Consider the following 19,458-nt stretch of genomic DNA (forward strand, 5'->3'; position numbering starts at 1 on the left):
GAGAATTCTTTAATGCTGACCTAACCAGCAGAAGACACTAGTCAGGTTTAAACCCCAGTTACGCAGGTAGGGCATGTCAAGAGTATTAGAGCTATGCTATTCTGTATGAATTGTATTGAGAAACCATGAGAAAAAGGTGAATAAAGACTGAGAATCAGTGTTCAGAAATTATTAATTATTATTATTATGTTTGTACTATGTTGTATAGCTGTGTTTGCCAGTCTGTTTATTGTCAAACTCAAAAATCTGTTTATTTTTAATTATTTAAAAATCCCATTATTTTATATGAAAAAGATCATTTTATTTTGAGAAAATATTTTAGTTTGTCTTGTATATTTTTTGATTAGATCAGATAACATTTTAAGCAGTCATATGGTCATGTTACAATGTACCCCACCTATGGGGCATGTTGTCACATTTCACTTTCACTCTTTCGGGTAAAATGAATGCAGGAAAAAATAAATCCTCTTAGGTTTTCTACAAGCTACATCTGTTTGACAGACTGCTGTTTGCGGTGCTTCCTTCATGCCGATTAAAATTCAAGAACACACATCATCCGGATCTGCGCTTTATTAATAAACTATTTTTTTAGTAAGGAAGTGGAAGATACTACACTTGGTAGCACAGAATAGGCACAAACGACATACAAATTAATCAACCTTAGTGTTTAGTGAGTAAGAACAAGAGTTTATTTGTGGTCTTGGAGAAAAAGACTACATTCCCCTGCATTACTTTGGCTAGGTGCAGTGTGGGTAACACTGATGCATTAGGGCATTTGTACATCAAGAAAACAAGAGTCACAACACAAAATGTTCATAGTCATCCACATGTGGAAGTGCAGAAAAGTAAGGACTACATTACCCCAAAATCCATCTGCAAAAAGTATATTGTCACTGATGAGAAACAGGCAGCAAATTACTGGGTAAAAAAGGCGGTTTGCTAAAACACCTACATGCACAAAAAAGAGAAAGACAGAGCAAATGGTATGATGGGTCTTTATAATGCTAGTGCACAGAAATAAAGAGAAAAAAATCCATTTATTTCGGGGAAGCAGTTTGTGATCACCAAGGGCACCAGTTTTTTTTTCCCAGTGTTCCTTTGATACACAAATTGACCTGGCTGTCAGGGCAACACTTCTTCTAGAACTGGTGTTGACGATGAATGCTGTAACAAAGAGGAACTGACAAAATCTCCACAGCTGAGAGGAGACTTGTGGGGGTGTTTTTTTTCTTTAAAGGAACATAAAATAGACAATATCAAGGAAATAAAACAACAAAAATAATAATTCATTCGTAGTATCAACAACAATAGTAATAATAATGATCTGATCAATAATAATTCATAATAAGTGAAGTTACTTTAATGGTCGTTAAGGAAAGAAACAGACATGGCTGGAGAACCAGCGAGGAACCACAAAACTAATAGATTTTGAAACATTTGTACTGACACCAGTAAACAGGTTGTAAAAATTCAATATTGTTTCAAAAAAAGTAAGAGCGCTCATTGGCTTCAATGTGTTTGCATATACAGGTGCAAAACCAGCAAAAGCGTAGACATAGCCAAATGTCTACATGTCAACCTGTTTTGAAATGCAATTTCCCGTGCTTCCAATATAAGAAATCATTCTGTACAATCAGATGAAAGTCATGTCCCATATATATATATATATATATATATATATATATATATATATTCTCAATCCATAGAGGTCCAAATTGTGTTTTTGCACAGCAAGAACAGCCTCTGCAAGTTCACTTACGATCTGCACATTGTGGATGTGTGCTGTTGCTAAAAAGCTGTTTTTTGTTTGCAACTGTGAGTCAGATTCCTATAAAAAGATGAGTACATTGTAGACAGAAGAAGAATCCTACGGCGTTCACCAAGGAAATAAACACAAAAATGCCAATAAAATATGTGACAATTAATGCATGTCTTTCTGAACCATCTCCTTATCATCATTACATGTTTAGTTTTCCTTTGAGAATGACACACAAATATCAGCAGTAAACTGATAAACAATGTTTTTCCCCAAAGAGTTGAGATGCACCTGTCGTTTCCCCTCATCCTTGGTTGTCCTCGGTCACCGTTGCCAAAATATTACACACAGGTTTATCACAACTTAAGTGCTTGAATAAATCTATATTAACATTTTTATACAAATTTAAATGTATATATTTTTTCTCCGTATTTTACAGTTTAATTTCTCTAGAAAGTTATTATTTTCTAAATCTTTAAAGTTCTGTGAAAGTCTAGGCTTCAATTTTTCTCCTTCACAAGAGTTGATCGCTTCAAAAATACCTCATGAATTGATTTTAAATTACAGTGATACCTCAACCAGTTCCCTCTATCTATACTTTACAGCCCTCCCAAAAATAGCTATAGAAAATATACAAAAATTAATTTCAAAATTTTCCTTTCACCATTAAGCATTGTTCTACCTTATAAAAATATACATTTCTCTCCATAATTAAAATCTTGCCATTGTACCTTACTAGAAAAAAAAGAAAAAAAAAGTTAAGAGAGGTGACATGCTCTCTCACTCCAGTTTGAAACTTGAGCTTTTGTGCCGTCTTTAGACATCCTTCCATATATTTGATGCACTTTCCATCTGTCTTTTAGCGTGACTATCATAGGAACATTCATTGCGTTCTCCATCCATCATCTCGTTTTGCGTTTTCTTCCTCTCCTTCTTATTGATCCATGTGATGGCTTTCGTATTTGTTCAGGATGTTACGACACCGGCCAAGCTCTTTGCGCATGTCGGCTACTTCCTGTCTGAGTGAAGCGTTCTCACGTTCGAGGAAGGCGGCGCGCACAGAGATCTGGTTCTCCTTCAGTCGACGAGCATCGCGAGAACGCTTTGCGGCCTCGTTGTTCTTACAACGCCGACTCCAATACTTCTCATCCTTCAAAAAAAAAAGATAAGAAAAAAAAAAGTATACATTAGAACATCTCTACAACTGTAGGTGTGGAGCTTTGACAGATGTGTGACTGGGATTTGTGTGTGTTCGTATGTAAGTGTTCGAGGTTTTCTATAGCAACTCTGAGTGACATTCCAGCTAGAAATGGCTTTGAACCAGCAAACAGTCTGAGGTTTGACTGAGCTTCTGTGACTGTTCTCAAAGTACCAGACGCAGGCTTGTGGTTCACACCACTCTGTTAGTAGTGGTGAGGAACAGTAAATTTGATGTCATAAAAAAAAAAACATAACAAATCTTGTTTTATAAACACTAAATACATTCTCATAAAAGTGTCAATTCCCATTATGCTATTTACTTTTTCAGTTTTTCGAAATCCAAATAATTATTTTACTTTTTTATTCATTTAAAGCTGTCGGTTAGCTGTCATATAACATGCAGGTAAACAAAATATATTTTTTAGTATGCGTTTTATTTCAATTTAGCATTTTTATCATTTAATTAATTATCAGCTTTTCATCAACTTGCGAACCCCTGCAGTTCCCTCACAAAAACCAGTTTGGGAAACCCTTATTTATTTGACTGGTCATTATACTTTAAGTTAATTTACTGTTTACAAGCATTCATTATTTAATGGAACATCAATGATGTTTTCTTTTTCTTTTTCTTTTATGTCTAAATATTTTTGTTCATACAATTAAAAGTCAATGGGGTCCAGTGTTGTTTTGAAGCAGTGTCAAAAACCAAAGCTAAACCTACAATTTTTGTTAATGATAAAAGTAAAGCTGACATTAAATAAAATATAAATATAAGATAAAAAACTTAAACTCAAAAAAACTTCAATGAAAATTAGAAATGTGTCCTTGGCAACTAACTGAAATAAAAAAAGCTGAAATACTAAAATAAAAATAAAATTACCAACACAAACAAAAATAAAAGCTAAATATATATATTTTTTAAAGCACATAAAATGTTTCTACCATAAGCTCTGTTTTTCAGAACACTAAAACTCCTGGTTTCCTTTTATAAATGTGAATAATTTGATAGTGAATCTGTGCTAATGCAAGATAAATAAACAAACAAACAAGTAAACAAATAAATATGACAAAAGCACATTTACACAATTACTAAAACATAAATAAAAGAAGGTTTAAAATATCAATAAATACTATAATAGTACATATATAATGCTAAAATAACACTGTTTTGGACTTTCATTGTATGGACAACCATAGAGTAAACATTCTTCAAAAAAATAAAAAATGTCTTCAAAATGTTGTGTTCCACAAATCCAGTTCCATAGGTTTGGAAAGACATGAGGCCAAGTAAATGATGACAAATGATGTCATTTTGGCTTGAACTATAACTCCTATATATAAATATATATATAAAAAACCTCATTAAAGAATGTCGCTTCCTTTCCAAGTATTCAAAACATCTATTTGTTCCCAGAGGAGAGGTCACTGTGATTACAAAGGAATTCCCACTTTTGACTGCTGTGCCCTTTATAACAAAAAAGCGGACATATTTGAGAACCTCGGTTTCCAAGACATATGCCTCAGAATTGAGACATGATCACATAATGGTACCACCCATTCCCTAATGAAGTCAATGACATACTTTATAAATAACTGTCTGATATTTCATAATACTAAAACTATTCTAGTAATGGGTTTGGGGAACTAATGATAATTTTGAATATGTCTTATTTTAATTTTGAAATCTATTTGTTATCAGTGAGTGACAATGTCACAGTGTCACCATCTGTACTGATGCAAACATGCCTGACATCTGCATTACTGCATTTGTATAGAGGCATGAAAAACGCCAGGCCTGTTGGACAAAATGAGATTGGATATTTCATCCAATATCTATGAATAAGTGGCGCAGAAACTATTTCTACATTTTTGTCAAATAATCCGTTCGAAAAAAAACTACACTGTGATAGATGACTAGTGGAGCTTAGATAGACAGATACACAATAATATTGACTGTAAGCTGTTATAACAAAAAGTACATGTTTCTCAAAATCCACATTCATATGACCAAGAGATAAGGAAAACATGTACCATCACAGCTGGCAAGATTATGAACATAAATCTCTTAGGATCTCTGTATATCTGATAAATGATATGAATTATGTCTATAAAATGATGCTGCGCTGAGATTCTCACCTTCAGGTCATCAGGGACAAGCATCTTGCGAGCCTTTTTAATCATGGGCTGAGGTTTGAGCTCTTCATCACTGAAACGATGCCTGCGTGGGTCAAACGCCTCCTGTCCAGGCACACTCGACAGTGCGACGTCTGCGGGATCAGGGTCAAAGGACGGCACCACCTCATTGCAGTTAGTATTGGGTGGAGTAGGGAGTGGTGGACATGTAGTGGAAGATGGTGAGGGTGTTGGCTCCAAGCTGCCTGGTGGAGTGCCTGAAGGTAGACACAAAGTAGATGCCTTGATTAAGTCACGTTGCTAAATGTATGCATTCAGAATAATGGGACTCTCAAAACTCTACCCAGACGACCCACAAGGGGGCAGTAACAGGCAGCAAACAACAACTCAATCCACTAATCCGTCTCTTGTTTTTCCATTTTCCAATATTTCTACCCTGATCTCTGGATTTCAGAACATTGAAATGGTGGTTTCATTTTATAAATGCTTACTTTCATTCCACAAATAAATTGATAGTGAACTGATAGTGAATCATACACACACATATACATATACATACTTATATTATAGTTTTTCCCCAAATATATTTAATATATACTTAACTTAGAACAACATACACATATGCAAGGAAATAATATGAGGTAGAGATAAAACACGCACACACACATACTCATAACCATACCCTGATAAACAAAATATATACATTTATATTAAATTGATAAAAAAAGAAGAAAAAAAATATCTAAAGAATTAATAATAACATAACACACACACATATATTTTTCCTAATAAACAAAACTTAACTAAGTTTCAACCCCATACACACCTGCATGAAAATAATATTATATACTGAAAAGCTATATATATATATATATATATATATATATACACACACACACACACACACATGGTTAAAGTGAACCCTGTCACGACAGCACGACAAAGCTACTGTTGCTATGTTTTGAAAATCTGTTTTGAGCCATAAACCTAATCTAAAATCTGTAAAGTACCCTTAAGTGTAACTTTAACCCCATTTGGCATGTGATCCTCTTTTTACTGTCCACTGCGGCACATGCACTGACACAGGACCTCTTTTTTTAGAGAGCTTGATCAAATCTGTGGAAATATGTGATGTGATGGCTTCTGCAATGTGCTCTTTAATCGCCCTGAACATTCTAAATATTTACCAGCAGCACTTTTAATCTCTCTCTATCTCTTCTCAGCCACTACAGAAACGTAAACAAACATCTAATCGGAAGTACAGCATCAACTCGCCCTGAGTCATTCCATCTCAATCTTTCAGTTTCTCCCTGTCTGTTAGTCACACACACATACCTCCTCTCCTCTGCCCCTCCCCTGTCCTCGCTCTGCCTGCCTCGGCACGTGAGCGAGCGAGAGCACATGGACCAAGCGTGTGAGAAGAGGAGGAGATTTAAAAACATGCGAGCACAATCACAAACACGCCGTCTCTTCCTTTCATTCTTTGCTTCTGGCTCACCTGTGTCTCTCACTGTTTACTTACAAGCCTTTCAATCGCCATCATGTTCTCAGCTCTATATCACAATCTTTTCCTCTCTTTTCACGTGCTGTCATCCCTATTTATATCCCCTTTTTCATTGCTGCAAGTCTTTTTATACAGTTCTAACCAGCCCATTCTTTTCATATACTGTAGCATCCAAAAACAAGCACGCAAAACTTTTCAGTTTTGATTAAATATTGCAATATTAAAGTGCTGTCAAATCGATTAATTGCGATTAATTGCATCTAACATAAATGTTTGTAAATATAATATAGCCTATGTGTGTGTGTTTGTGTGTATATGTATATATATATATATATATATATATATATATATATATATATATACACACACACATATTTACAAACGTTTACGTTAGATGCGATTAATCGCGATTAATTGATTTGACAGAACCAATGTTAACACATACCAATAAAACACAACTCACATAGAACACAACAGCTGCACACCCTCTAACACTCACTCCAAAAAAACGCCCAAACCTCTTGACAATCCAAATAGTGAAATAGCATCTATCCACACTCATAACAACACACACACCCAAACCATTAATACTAAAACTACACAGTAACACACACCCAAGGGACAAGCCTGGTGCTTTTTACAACTCGCAAACGGACAAAAATCCCAGGGAATTCTTGTAAGCAGAATTGGGGAAGTGTTTGAACCGCGTTAGACCTCATTTTCGGCCCACTGCATTTCCTTTCTTCATCTCGACGGCCTGCCCTCAGACCGTTCGTCTCGTGGGTTTTTAACATCCTCTCTAGCTTATGTTCCGCAGCAGCAAGTTGCGAAAGAAAACTCACCGTGCAAGCAGTCTGCCGTTCCCATCATGCTTTGCGGCGTATGCATGTCCAGCCCAAGCAGAGAGGGCGAGGAAGAGGAGGTGGAGGATGTTGGTGAGGACGAAGAGGAGCAGTGTGGGGGCGAGGTGGGCAGGCACTGGGAGCCCTGGTTGGGAATGGCCGACTGAGAGCTTTGCGAGGGTATCTGAGCTGAGGTGGAGTTGGAGGTACTGTGCATGCTGCTCATCCCGTTCTCTGTCAGAAACTCCTCGAGATCCATGTACTGCAACTGGAACAGCCCGCCATCACATGGCAATGTTCGTTCCCATAGCAACGGGCCCAGGAAGGAACTGTTGTTGCTGTTTGAGAAGCTGCCAGTGCCTGCTCCATTGCTGTCAGTGGCTAGTCCATTGCTGCAGCCGTTGCGCATAGGACAACGGCCAAGAGAGTCCTCATCCATATCCAACCTGTCCTTACCTATAAGGAAAGTGAAATCCAATTTAATCTGCAGAAAATATTACTGTCATATCTCGAGCAATGTAAAAAGACATACTAACTATTCTTATGAACACATCTATTGACTTGACTTGATTTCAAGAGAGCAATATTTCTGATGGCGCTAAGATTACGTAGTTAGGGAAATAATAGCACTTCCCAGCTACTTTCACATCCCTCTGGGAGAACTACCTCTGCAATGTCAACACATGTGAATAGCTCTGACTCTCGGTGCATCAATGCAAAACGAAGAACCTTTGAAAAACCTTCCTTTAAACTTGCTAAAGATTAATGTGTTTTGACATTCCTGAAAGACCATGGTAAAGCGATTACAATGTTACACCGCAGTGACACTGCTTAACTCTGTGTTACAGCAACAATACCATTGAACAATGGCTAAACGTTACAAAACGACTGTATTATGGCTAAACCAAAGCCATGACGCAAAAAGCAAAAGGCAAAAGGCGTATCACAACAGGCAGACGCGTATTGTATACCACAACATTACGCTAGTGTAACATTGCAATACCACATTATGGGCTGAGATATAGAGTAGTGTGGTACTGGTGAAGTTTAGTTGGTATAAAAACAATTCTAATGGACAGGCACAATGCGAAACTAAAACATTTTGAATTCGGACATGGCGGCTGAAGGTTTCCATCTAAAACTATTTAGGTGGGGTCTAAAATCTTAACAACACTAGTTAGGCTAAATCAGGCATTTTACGGTGCATTGGTGTGGAAACCAGGACCAGTAAAGGCAATTTGAAATGAGACATTTCTGGTTTAGTATACTGTAAAAACAAACCATAAAAATGTAACTGCAACATGTGTTTTGTTTAAGTTTGTGTTCTTTTATCTATGAAAAAACTGCAGACTGTCGCGTAAAATACCAATGCTTAAAAACAAACACAAAAAGAGCAAAAGCTGTTCTTGAATCATTTGAAATGCAGTTTCAGAACTAAACATGTTCAAAAGTAATGGCAGTGCTTTTAATGTCAGATAATATGATTCCCAAGCATGCACATGGAAAATGGATTGACACTGGATTAGAGATTTTCTACTTGACTATTCAGGGTCAGTTTGCATTAATGGTAACTAGATAATCAGTACAAAACACTGACAGCAATCAATAAAGAAGCTTTTCCAATAATCACGTTGTATTTGCAGGCAATGGAAAACTTCTGTCTGATGTGGTTATGCAGGTCTGTAATGGCTAAAATGGCTTTGCCAATAGCTGACCTCAAAGTACCTGGGTAGAGAGCTAAGTGGCTGAATGGCCTAGCCTTGTTTATCTCTTCTACTAAGTCACATGTGATGTCCTGTCTGGCTCACTGAGAGATATGCACAATTGCACATGGCTCTGCCATTTGACATGTGAAACCAAGCATAAAAAAAACACACTAATCGTAATAATCAGGAAACAACCTGGAATGGGGACTATTAACACATTATTTTGACTGTCTAAAGGAGCACACACAAAAGGTTGATAGAGAGCCTGTATATTATAATACACACGGAGTGTCAGGGAAGCAGGTGCGTTTCCTCACCCTTCATTTCACTACAGTCTTTGACGCGCTGGTCGCCCTTCACGGGAAGCTGCAGGAGCGACTTCAAATTTGCTGTTGAGTTTAAGTGTCCTCCGTTAAGTGAGCCTCCTGCCTGGCTACTGTTGCCAAACTGCGGACTGGCTCCGGCAGAGGGACGGTCCGGGGGAAGGAGCTGTGAAAGCGGCCTGGCCATCATCCAACGTCTGCCGGATTGAGCTCCCTTGACCGCTAGATGCTTGAGTGGTTCAGTACTATTGTGCAGCCGTCAAATCAATCACATGACAATTCATAGAGGAAACGAACAAACAAAAATAAAGGATTAGCATTAGTTCGTAGTCAAACAGAGCATATAATAATATATCATGCATTTGCATTGAGTTCGTATCACTAGAGTAGGCTACTATATAAGTACATAAAGTTGTGAAGTCATGCAACACGGGACCGTGTTTACTTTAGAGACAGAGGAAAGACCTGCTCGGCTCACGTGCACCAGAGCATCTGACATTAAAGAAAAATACACTTTAAATTACCTTTATTTGAAAATAAGATGTTTAAACAAAGAGTGCCATTCTGCTTGCATTTGATTGTAGATTGGTCGAGTGGATAAAAATACACATTCCCAGTACTTCCAGAAAATTAGCTTATCTTATGTTGGAACTTTTAAAAAATATAGACGAAAGTCCAGATAGCGTTATGTCCAAGTCCAACGTGGGAAAAAAAAGAAGCAATTGACCGGATATAACGGTTCCAGTAGAGAACAGTGGAGAATGGAAAAATCTGGGAGAATTTAAAAAAATCCAATAATGCAAACGATAACTGGAGCGCGCTGAACTCTTGAATGCGTCGTCTCAAAATAACAAATGAAAACAAAACGAAGAAAGTGTTGCTGAGTCAATTTCTGCTGCGTAGTGCGATTGGTGGGATGTTGACGTTTTTTTCCATGCAGTCGCTCAATCGCTTTTTCTCCCTGTGGTCACCCCCTTCTGTTCAGTTCTCTCTGCATGTGAGTTGCCGCACGCTTTGAGCTTGAACCGTCCGATCTTTTCGCTCAGCTGGAACGAACACGGGCCGCTCACGTGACGTCACACCTCCCCGAGTAGAAGCGCGAACACTGCACGAAGAGGCGCATCACTGTTTAATATTAATAAGGCACGCCCCTCGTGACAGGCACGCTCCTCACAGGGTGGGAAGCACTGATTAAAAACAAATTGTTCAATAATTTCACTCCAGGCTGTCCCGTTGACGCTTATGTTCGGCACCCAGGAACAGCATGAACATGCGGCCACATAATTAGCTACTAAGTTGGAAAGTGGGCCGTTTTAAAGAGCATTATAATTATCAGTGAAAATATGGAATGAATTGTCTATTTAACAACCTGTCAAGTTTCTACACAGTCCTATCAGAGAGCAATCTTTTGTGGAAAAACCTGTCAGGAAAATGGCACACTTTTTCACTTCACTAGTAATCCGGGGGAAACGTGATCACATCATGCGAGAGGAGATGGCAGCTACACGTTGTGTCTCAGAAACACAGACGCGCTCTCCAGTGCACATGGTGTCCGCACGCGGAGACACGGCTGAGCTTTTTTGCTGCCATTGGCTGAGAGAAGAGAGGCTCCTCCCTGCTCGCCCAACCATTGGCTGCCGTGGAGAACAGCGCTCCGCCTATTCATCACACCCATGCTACAGCCGCGTGAGAATACAGAAACCGCATGAACCCAGGCGAATAGTGGCGCGCACACACACAACAGATTCAGAAATAAAGGAAATAGATTTGTTTGGGTCGAACCTGACGAACCCAACCTCACGAGAGTATCAAAGTATTATAATACTCAATGCAGATAACAACTCAAAATATCACTAGGCTATGTCTGCCTTTAAGGATACAACAAACGAATTAATAAGGACAGTAGAATGTAAAGAATGTGAACATGTAAAATACAGATTAGAAGGCATCTAACAGGGACATTTTTATTTGTTTTCCTCATAGACTCTACACAAAAACAATAGGCGAATAAACCATCCCTGTCTCTCTTGGACTCATTTTAATTCAATGCCTCCCTCGTACACACACACACACACACACACACACACACACACACACACACACACACACACACACACACACACACTCGAGGACTCGGAGTACTTGTTCCGCCCACTATCAGCGTTTAATTCCATGTGACAGTTGTTCTGCTGGGCTCCCAGCTTCATGCTGTAGGTTGTGGGATCCTTGCTGCCACCAACTGATCAACATGTGAAAGAGCAACGTTAAGTGCTAGAATGAATACAGCACTCTTGACGGTTAATTCTTTTTGTTGAGTTCATTTCACAACATCATCACCTAGCTATCATTCAGCCGTACAGTGTATTGTGTAGGCTACAGTGCAGTTGATAAAATCTACAAACTATATAAATGAATTCCCAACAACTAGTAGGCTATAATTCTTTAAACAATCTGGGGTTAACATTGTACATCATGTTCAGACAGAAACTGACCAGTGAATGTCCATGTGCAGATCAAATGATGAAAAAAGGGCACTCAATACAGTTACAATTCAGTGGATAAAAATTCAGTGGATCTTTTTTATGGGCAACATGCATTCTAGCATTAAGCTACTAAATGATATTTGCCATTTAAAAAAGCCATTTTATGTCTGGTATTAACACATCCTTTGTAGTTCATTGTCAGTGCTGGGTAGAGATACAAATTGTAGTCGTTTACTGATTCCAAATTACATGACAAAAATTGTAGTAAAGTTATCCATTACACATTTACGGTAATATAATCTGACTAGTTTTAGATTACTTTTCATCTAACTCGTTTGAATGTTGAAAATATATTCCATTCTTTGTAATCAACAGCATAAAGTTAATTAAATGTTTAATTACACCAGGGTTTCCCAGACTGGGGTTCGTGAGTTTAATGAAAAGCTATTTATTAAATCATGATTTAAAATAAAAAAAAATTAAAATAAAAACAATAAAAATGTAAACAATAAAAAAAACAAAGTTTTTAATTTTACCTGCATGTCATGTGACCATTAACTGACATCAGAGAACTGTGCACTTAATTTTATTTTTATGAACTTAATTTTATTATTAACCTAACTTATTAAAATCTCAGGGGGTAGGCTATTCAAGTAAACGTATTAGGTCAAAGAGACAAAAAAAGAAAAAAGAGGGGGAATCCCTGCATTGCATGTAAATATGAAATGATGTGAATTAATGAATCAATGAATTATGATAAATTTACAGCCATTTTGGGCATAACATGAAATCAATATAAAAGTAATTGTAGTTTGATTACGATTATTTTAAAAAGTAATGTAATTTATTTACAAGTACTTAATTTTTGGAATCTGATTACGTAATCCAGATTACATGTAATCAGTTACGACCCAGCACTGTTCGTGTGCTACATCAAAATTTACCTAAATTTAGGGTATTTGTGTGGATATATACTCAGACACAAATGTTCTGTAATAATCACACTACTACAGGGTAAAAATGACCTTACAGCAACAGAATATAATAAATATTTAAGCGTTGTAAAAAAAATCTAACAGAAGGAATAAATAAAATAATAAATGTTAAATATAACAACATCAGGAATATGTCAAATTAATATGTCTGCGTATTTTAATACAAGCAAATACACATGAAACATTGAGGTAACAAAATGATAAATGTGTAGATGGAATTAATGAGGATATAACATTTTGAAATTTTATTAAATGCTTGGGTATCATCAACAACCAGCTTATCATGTGTAAATAAAGTGATAGAAACATACGTATTACTTTTCTTCTTTTAAAGAAAAAAAAGAGAGGCTATAAGTAGTATGGCATCTCTAAAAGGTGAGAAAAGTACATGGGATACGTTTATAGTTGGCAAATGGACAGAATGTCACACATTAATACACTTTATGTGTCTTAATACACAAGACCTGATCTAAAGTGATAACTCTTACAATCACTCTTCCAACTACCTGAAGTGTAGCTATGATACAAAGATAATTGACCTTTGCTTAAAAAAAACATAATAAAATATTGACACAATTTACATTACAGTACACTTATTTTTTTCAGTTCCTCCCTTAAACTCTATACATAAACGCTACATTGTACTACCCATAATAAGTGTTGTATTAATTGTCACAATTTGGTAAGGCTTTTGCCTTTAGGGCAAGAATCTGTGAAGTCACATCTTACTTTTTTTTTTAGTCCTTTGACTGGTTATGTGGAAAATCATATTCTTCCTGTTTAAGTGCTGGCGTTACCATCCTAATGTTAGTTTTCTTTCAAAAAGAGTAAATAAATCAAAACAGGGCTCACATTTGATATTACAAAGTGTTAATCAACATTTGTTATTATACATTAATTTCTTTTGGTTCCTCTATTTAGATTCAAGGTACATTTTCAATTGGATTTGTCATGTAACCATGTAAGCCCACAGTCTCATCACTCACGCTGACCGTTCAATACATGGACAGCAATGTCCAACATGCAGTAATTTAAATACTCTTTAAAATGAAACACTCAATTTCCTAACAGGACCCTTTTCTCCTTTGGATACTGAATGCACTTTTTACATGAACAAAATCACACCTCCACACTTGCTCTAAGTGAACACCAACAACACAATATATATCAAAGACAGAATAATTCTACAGAGCATCTGTTGAGGAAAAGTGAGCAATAGCCTATTGTTAGGGCACAGTACAATATTAGCCAAATCACTGAATCTTCATCTATTGCCATCCAAGGATCATTTCAATCTGAACAAGAATTTTCATCTTAGAAGACTGGTGTGGAATTGGATAGATGGAGAGGCTAAGCATTTTTTCAATACAAATGCCTTTGATACATCTTTGAGTTTGTTGAAGGTGTGCATTTTTAGGGGTCCAAGTTACGAGAAGAAATGTAATGATTGAGAGAGAAAAGAAAATGGTCTCATGACACACAAGTCAAAGTCTACATGAGCAAAGGGTGTATTCAGTCAGGTATCTCAGTTTTTGTCATGAAAATCCCAACACTTCTCTTCTTAAAGTGCATATGAAAATTAATTTAATGACATAACTCAGTGACTGTATTCCATATGCATGGTTGAAGAGTTTCCTTTGCACTCAAACCTCTTGTATGTTGCTCCCATGACTAATTTAACACAAAGAGACCTCTCTTGTCGAAACCTAGCCAACGTCCCTCGACACACCTTCTTGTGCCGTGTGAGGAGCATTGCATTCCAGAAACGACAGGGACAATGTTTACAAGAAAATGCTCTGTTGGTTAAATGGGAGCTTCTGTGAATGAGAGCTGAGAGGAACTTGCGAGACTGTTTTCCGCAAACTGGACATTTCAAACGATGTTGAAGGCCTCTCACTTTGGGACAATGTCTAGCTGCTATATGAACTTTAAGTGCTACCTGTTGTGAGAAGGTAGCACCAAGGCAAAGGGGACAGGACTTTCGTTTCAGAGGAACTTTGAGAGAACGAAGCCTGTGAAGCCTCAGTCCACCTGGAAGGCCCAGTTCATACACAGCACTTCCTCCACTTCCACGCCTGATTCTTACGAGCACAGCCATGCGCTTCTTAATTTTATGTTCTGTCCTGTGAATTGCTCTCCTTTTTCTCTTAAAAATCTTTCTTCTAAGAAGATTTCTTTGCCTTTCCCCAAGGGAAACTTCCACCTGTTCTCTCTCTACTTTTGCAGCCGGGGTCCATTTGTAGCCTATCTCCTCTCTCTCTTGCCGTCTTTTTTTTTTTTTTTTTCGCCTCCTCAACTCTTCTTGGCTTTGAAAAGTGTGGTGGTGTGTAGATTGAATCTCAGCTGAATGCTGCTGGGGATTATGGTGTTGCTGATGTGGCTCTGATGGAGGCAAAGCAAGGGAATGCACAGGTATGTTTGGATTAAGAGTATGCCTGTGACCAGTGTGATAAATGGGTTCACCCTTTATCCCAGTGTGTTGTTGATGCTGATGATTACAAAGAAGAGGCCCTGAGGAAGTTGATGGCAGAGAATGGGAATAAGATGAGGCATTAGATGAAGCAGGGTGTGTAATATTGGCATCGGGTATATAGAACAGAGAGGAGTAGCCAGTTTGTGTTTGGGGAGGAGCCTGCTGGCTATGAAGAAGTCCATGTTGTTCGCCATGTGTGCCACTAGGTGGCGCAAGCTGAAGCAAAGCATTTGTAGCAGCTTCACTTTCTGATATCGAACCACCAACACTGTTACCTTCGCCTGTGCTTCTTTGAGCAACTGGCTGGCCAGTCCGTGTTAACCCATGCTGAGAAAGCCTGTGCCTTGTAAGGCTGTTAGAGTATGCAAAAGCCTTCCCACAGACTTCACAAGAAAACAGCTTTTCTCCACCACCCTCGTGAACTGTTTGGTGATGTGCTGTCAAGTGAAAGTGATGGCGGAATGATTTCCAGCATATAGCACATGTGTACAGTCTAGGAGGGGGCTGAGTGTTTGATGTCTGTGGTTTGATATCTTGAGAGTATGAATAGAAAGAAGAAGAGCTGTTTTGGCCCCCTTGAATCAAGCTGCCCCCAGAGGATGGAGGATAGCTGTTAAGGTTTTCCCCACCTGGCGTTGTTGGCACTTCTTCCAGTTCACCTTTCTGGTGTAGCTTGCCATGTCTTTTAAGGCTCTGAGCATATCCAAAGTCCTTTCCACACAAAATACATTTGTAGTTCTTTTCTCCAGAATGCACAGTGTGGTGCTTGCTAAGATGAAATGCCTCTCTGAAGTACTTGCCACACACAGTACAATGGTGAGGCTTTTCTCCAGTGTGTATTCTGTCATGCCTCCGCAAAGTCTCTCTTCTTGCAAATCCTCGACCACAGACACTGCACAAATATGGTCTAATATCCCCACCAGGCCCTCCTGGTCTGTGAGAGGACTGCCTTCTTTTAGGGGGCTCAACACCAACAACACCAGGTTCCTTTTTCTTGCGGGGCTTACGAGGACGCTTGGGCTTTCCACTAGGTGTCTGCTGATTTGTTTGCTGGTTGAGCCCCACTGCACTTGGGTTAGCATCACCTCTATAGGACTTTTCCAGGCCAGGTGTTGATAACGGACCACTAGGCGAAGCAAGAGGCCCTAGACCCAGACCTCCAAGCAATCCACCAATGATATCCCTGCGATCATCCCCTCTACCTCCACTGTGGGCAAGATCCCCGCTCATACAATTTGCAGCTGCAGCAGTGATGGCAGAAATGGCATTGTTGACCGAGCTAGTGACATCATCTTCAGAATCCTCTAACAGGGACGAAAGTGGGAGATGTGGCTGTTGATGATGCTGCTGGCTTTGGTTTTGTGGGTGTGGATGCAGAGTAGGAGCTAATGGTGCCTTCCTAAGTGCAAGCCCTGTCATGTTGCCACCACCACATGGGGTTGTTCCAGAATACATGTTACCTTGAGAGCGCTGGTCCTTGTAGTCATCACTGAAATCATCACTCCGGTAAGAACCTGCACAACAGACTAAACAGTAATAATGCTATGCACACAAATTTCACAGTGCCTTTGAAATTTTTTGACTTTGACTGGGTTTACTAAAAATAAACACTACTCTAGACGTTACTCACCCGCTGCATTAGTCGCTATTCCATCTTGGGAGCCCCCAGCTTTAATGCTCTTGTCATCAACTATATTACTTTCATGCTTTGATCTCGCTGTACGTCCTGACTTGCCACAGGTGCCAGAGGCTGCATGGTTCAAAAGAGACGTACTTTCCCGAAAACAGCGACCACAAGCTGGACAGCGGAATGGTTTCTCTTCATGGATTTTTTCATGGCGGGTGAGTGACTCACGGCGATTGAAAGCACGACTACAAGTAGTGCAGGCATAGGGCCGAGACCCAGAGTGGATGACCCCGTGTTGAAGGAGGTGCCCTTTTTTCTTGAAACCTTTGCCACACTCAGAACAATGAAAAGTCTTGTCATGACTGCCACACGAAGATGAGGCTGAGCTGTCTTGAGTAGAGTGGGGAATACCTGGATCGGAGGGATGCAAAACTGGGTTTACAATGTTACTTCTTGTGCCACTTGTGCCAGCTGTGGTTAGTTCATGACTACGTAGGTGCCTGCGCAGACTAGAGAGATGTGTGAAAGTTTTGCCACACTCGCCACAATGATAAAGTGGCTCTTGTTCAGGCTGAGATTGAGGTGGCATGGAACCATGGCTGGCTGTTTTAGAGCCGTTTGTCACCAAGACTGATGCTGTTGCAGAAGAGGATGCAGAAGATGATGATGAGACAACAGAAGTAGAAGATGAAGAGGTTAGGTGGGAAGAAGGGTCTCCACCAATACCTGACAAACCAATACCCCCACCTCCATCCAAGCCTTGTGTGCTATCCTGGTTCAGTCCTCCTGAAGTGCCACTGTTAGGGTTTGTAGAGATGTGACTGTTGCTGCCATTGTTGTTGTTGCTTTCAGTCTTTCTTTGTGGCAGGTAGCCAGCCATGGCTTTTTTTCTTCTACCACCTCCTCCGACACCACTATCCCCTTTTCCCTCGTCTTTTGATAAAGAAAGATGTAGCGGAAGAGGAAGTGGCAAACCAGCTTCCTGTTGCATCAGAGATGCTAGCTGGTTAGAGGAGAGTACTGGGATTCCTTGAAAGTCAAAACCTCCGAGCGAAGAATGCTGCGAGGAGGTGTGCAGTGGATGGTTTGGATGTGGGTGAGTGTGAGACAAAGTGTGAGGTGGTAGTTGCTGTTGTTGTGTTGGTGGCTGATGAGGCTGTGATAGAGAGGTTGAATGGCCATGAGTGTGTGAAGAATGAAGAGCGGGGGGTGGAGCAAGGGCTGAACTTGTTTCTCCTGCTGCTTGGCCCAGACCAAGACCAAGATGGTTATGACTACCTTGCTGAACTAAAAATTGTTCTAGACTGGAATTGGCCGGTACTCCAGAAAGAAAATACTGATTTGCTGCTAACATGCAGCTAAACTGTTGATGTAGGCTTCGGGCGTCAGACTGAGATCCTGCCAACTGATGACCCAAGGTCGTCACTGCACTACTGCTGGGAGGGTTATTGGAAGTTGAAACAGAACTTGAAGTAGATGGGGAAGAGGACGGTGGCCCAGGAGAGGCCTGAGGCACTGACAGGCCAGGATGCAACGGGGGTGGTGGTGGAACAGATGAAACCAGTCCTCCACTTGCACTACTGCTGGCAAAATGATCAAATCGTCCTACTCCTGAATGTAACTGCTCTTGTGCAAGAGTCGCCTCAGTTGGGTGGAATGAGCGCAAAAACTGAGGGTATCCACTCAAATGACTTCCACCACTGCTACTGCTTCCAGACATTTTGCCGGATTTCCTCAAACTTTGAGACGATGAAGACAGGGATTGCTGTTGTAGAGGTGGAGGAGGTGCACTCATTTTTGCAAAAATTGATGCAGAATCTGTAAAGGCACTCCCTCTAGATCCTTGTAGCGGGCCTAAGCCAAGTCCAGACAAAATTGACCCAGATGTCTCACCTTGCTGCTGTTGCTGGTGCTGTAACTGGTGTTGGTGAAGCTGCACTTGCTGTTGGTGTTGAAGTTGTCGCTCTAATCCAAGACCTTTGAACTGATGGGACTGGTGTCCACTCAGCATCTCTATGATGTCCACATTGTATTTTCCAAACTGGAACATCTCCCAGTTACTGATACATGGGTGCGCAATTGCAACACCTTCTGCTCTGTGAGCAGCAACAAAATGTATTTGATGCTTTCCTACTAGTTGTAATCAGCAGCAGAAGTAATTTCAAAAACAGTGCTATCTCACATGTTCCTTATGCCACTGGTGTTGTTTCATTTAAAGCGGGCACCCACTTTTTCACTCTTTGGGCAAGTAGTTGGGAAGGACATTTTGTTTTCATTGTAACATGAATGTGTTATTTCTGCAAAAAGCTGTTTTCCATTGGATTTGTCACTTATGAAATAACTTCAACTCCCTTTTGGCTTCACATTGGAATCCATATAATCACAGTTATTCTGGATAGTTCACCTTCGAAATCAA

General features: G+C 39.5%; 2 protein-coding genes across 2 annotated transcripts; both read right to left on the reverse strand.

Moving 5' to 3' along the window:
• Window positions 1–666: 666 nt before the first annotated feature.
• On the reverse strand, window positions 667–10,570 carry dbpb (D site albumin promoter binding protein b). Its single transcript, XM_082149125.1, has 5 exons — window positions 9,989–10,570; window positions 9,459–9,709; window positions 7,436–7,891; window positions 5,093–5,346; window positions 667–2,906 (listed from the first exon to the last, which is right to left on the reverse strand). The coding sequence occupies exons 2-5, from the start codon at window positions 9,652–9,654 to the stop codon at window positions 2,691–2,693; spliced, it is 1,122 nt and encodes a 373-aa protein (XP_082005251.1). The 5' UTR covers window positions 9,655–9,709; window positions 9,989–10,570; the 3' UTR covers window positions 667–2,690.
• A 2,594-nt stretch (window positions 10,571–13,164) lies between these two features.
• LOC309483328 (uncharacterized protein) lies at window positions 13,165–17,042 on the reverse strand. Its single transcript, XM_082149104.1, has one exon. It carries the CDS (start codon window positions 16,868–16,870, stop codon window positions 14,540–14,542), a length of 2,331 nt encoding a protein of 776 aa, XP_082005230.1. The 5' UTR covers window positions 16,871–17,042; the 3' UTR covers window positions 13,165–14,539.
• Window positions 17,043–19,458: the final 2,416 nt, after the last annotated feature.

Source organism: Leuciscus leuciscus (assembly GCF_965113295.1).
Source record: "Leuciscus leuciscus genome assembly, chromosome: 20".
NCBI classification, from domain to species: Eukaryota; Metazoa; Chordata; class Actinopteri; order Cypriniformes; family Leuciscidae; genus Leuciscus; species Leuciscus leuciscus.

Coding starts and splice junctions, on each gene's coding strand:
- dbpb (XM_082149125.1), bottom strand. CDS start 9,654: ATGATGGCCAGGCCGCTTTCACAGCTCCTTCCCCCGGACCGTCCCTCT. Junction 7,892..9,458: donor AGACTGTAGTGAAATGAAGG/GTGAGGAAACGC, acceptor CTTTCCTTATAG/GTAAGGACAGGTTGGATATG. Junction 2,907..5,092: donor TTGTCCCTGATGACCTGAAG/GTGAGAATCTCA, acceptor TTTTTTTTGAAG/GATGAGAAGTATTGGAGTCG.
- LOC309483328 (XM_082149104.1), bottom strand. CDS start 16,870: ATGTATTCTGGAACAACCCCATGTGGTGGTGGCAACATGACAGGGCTT.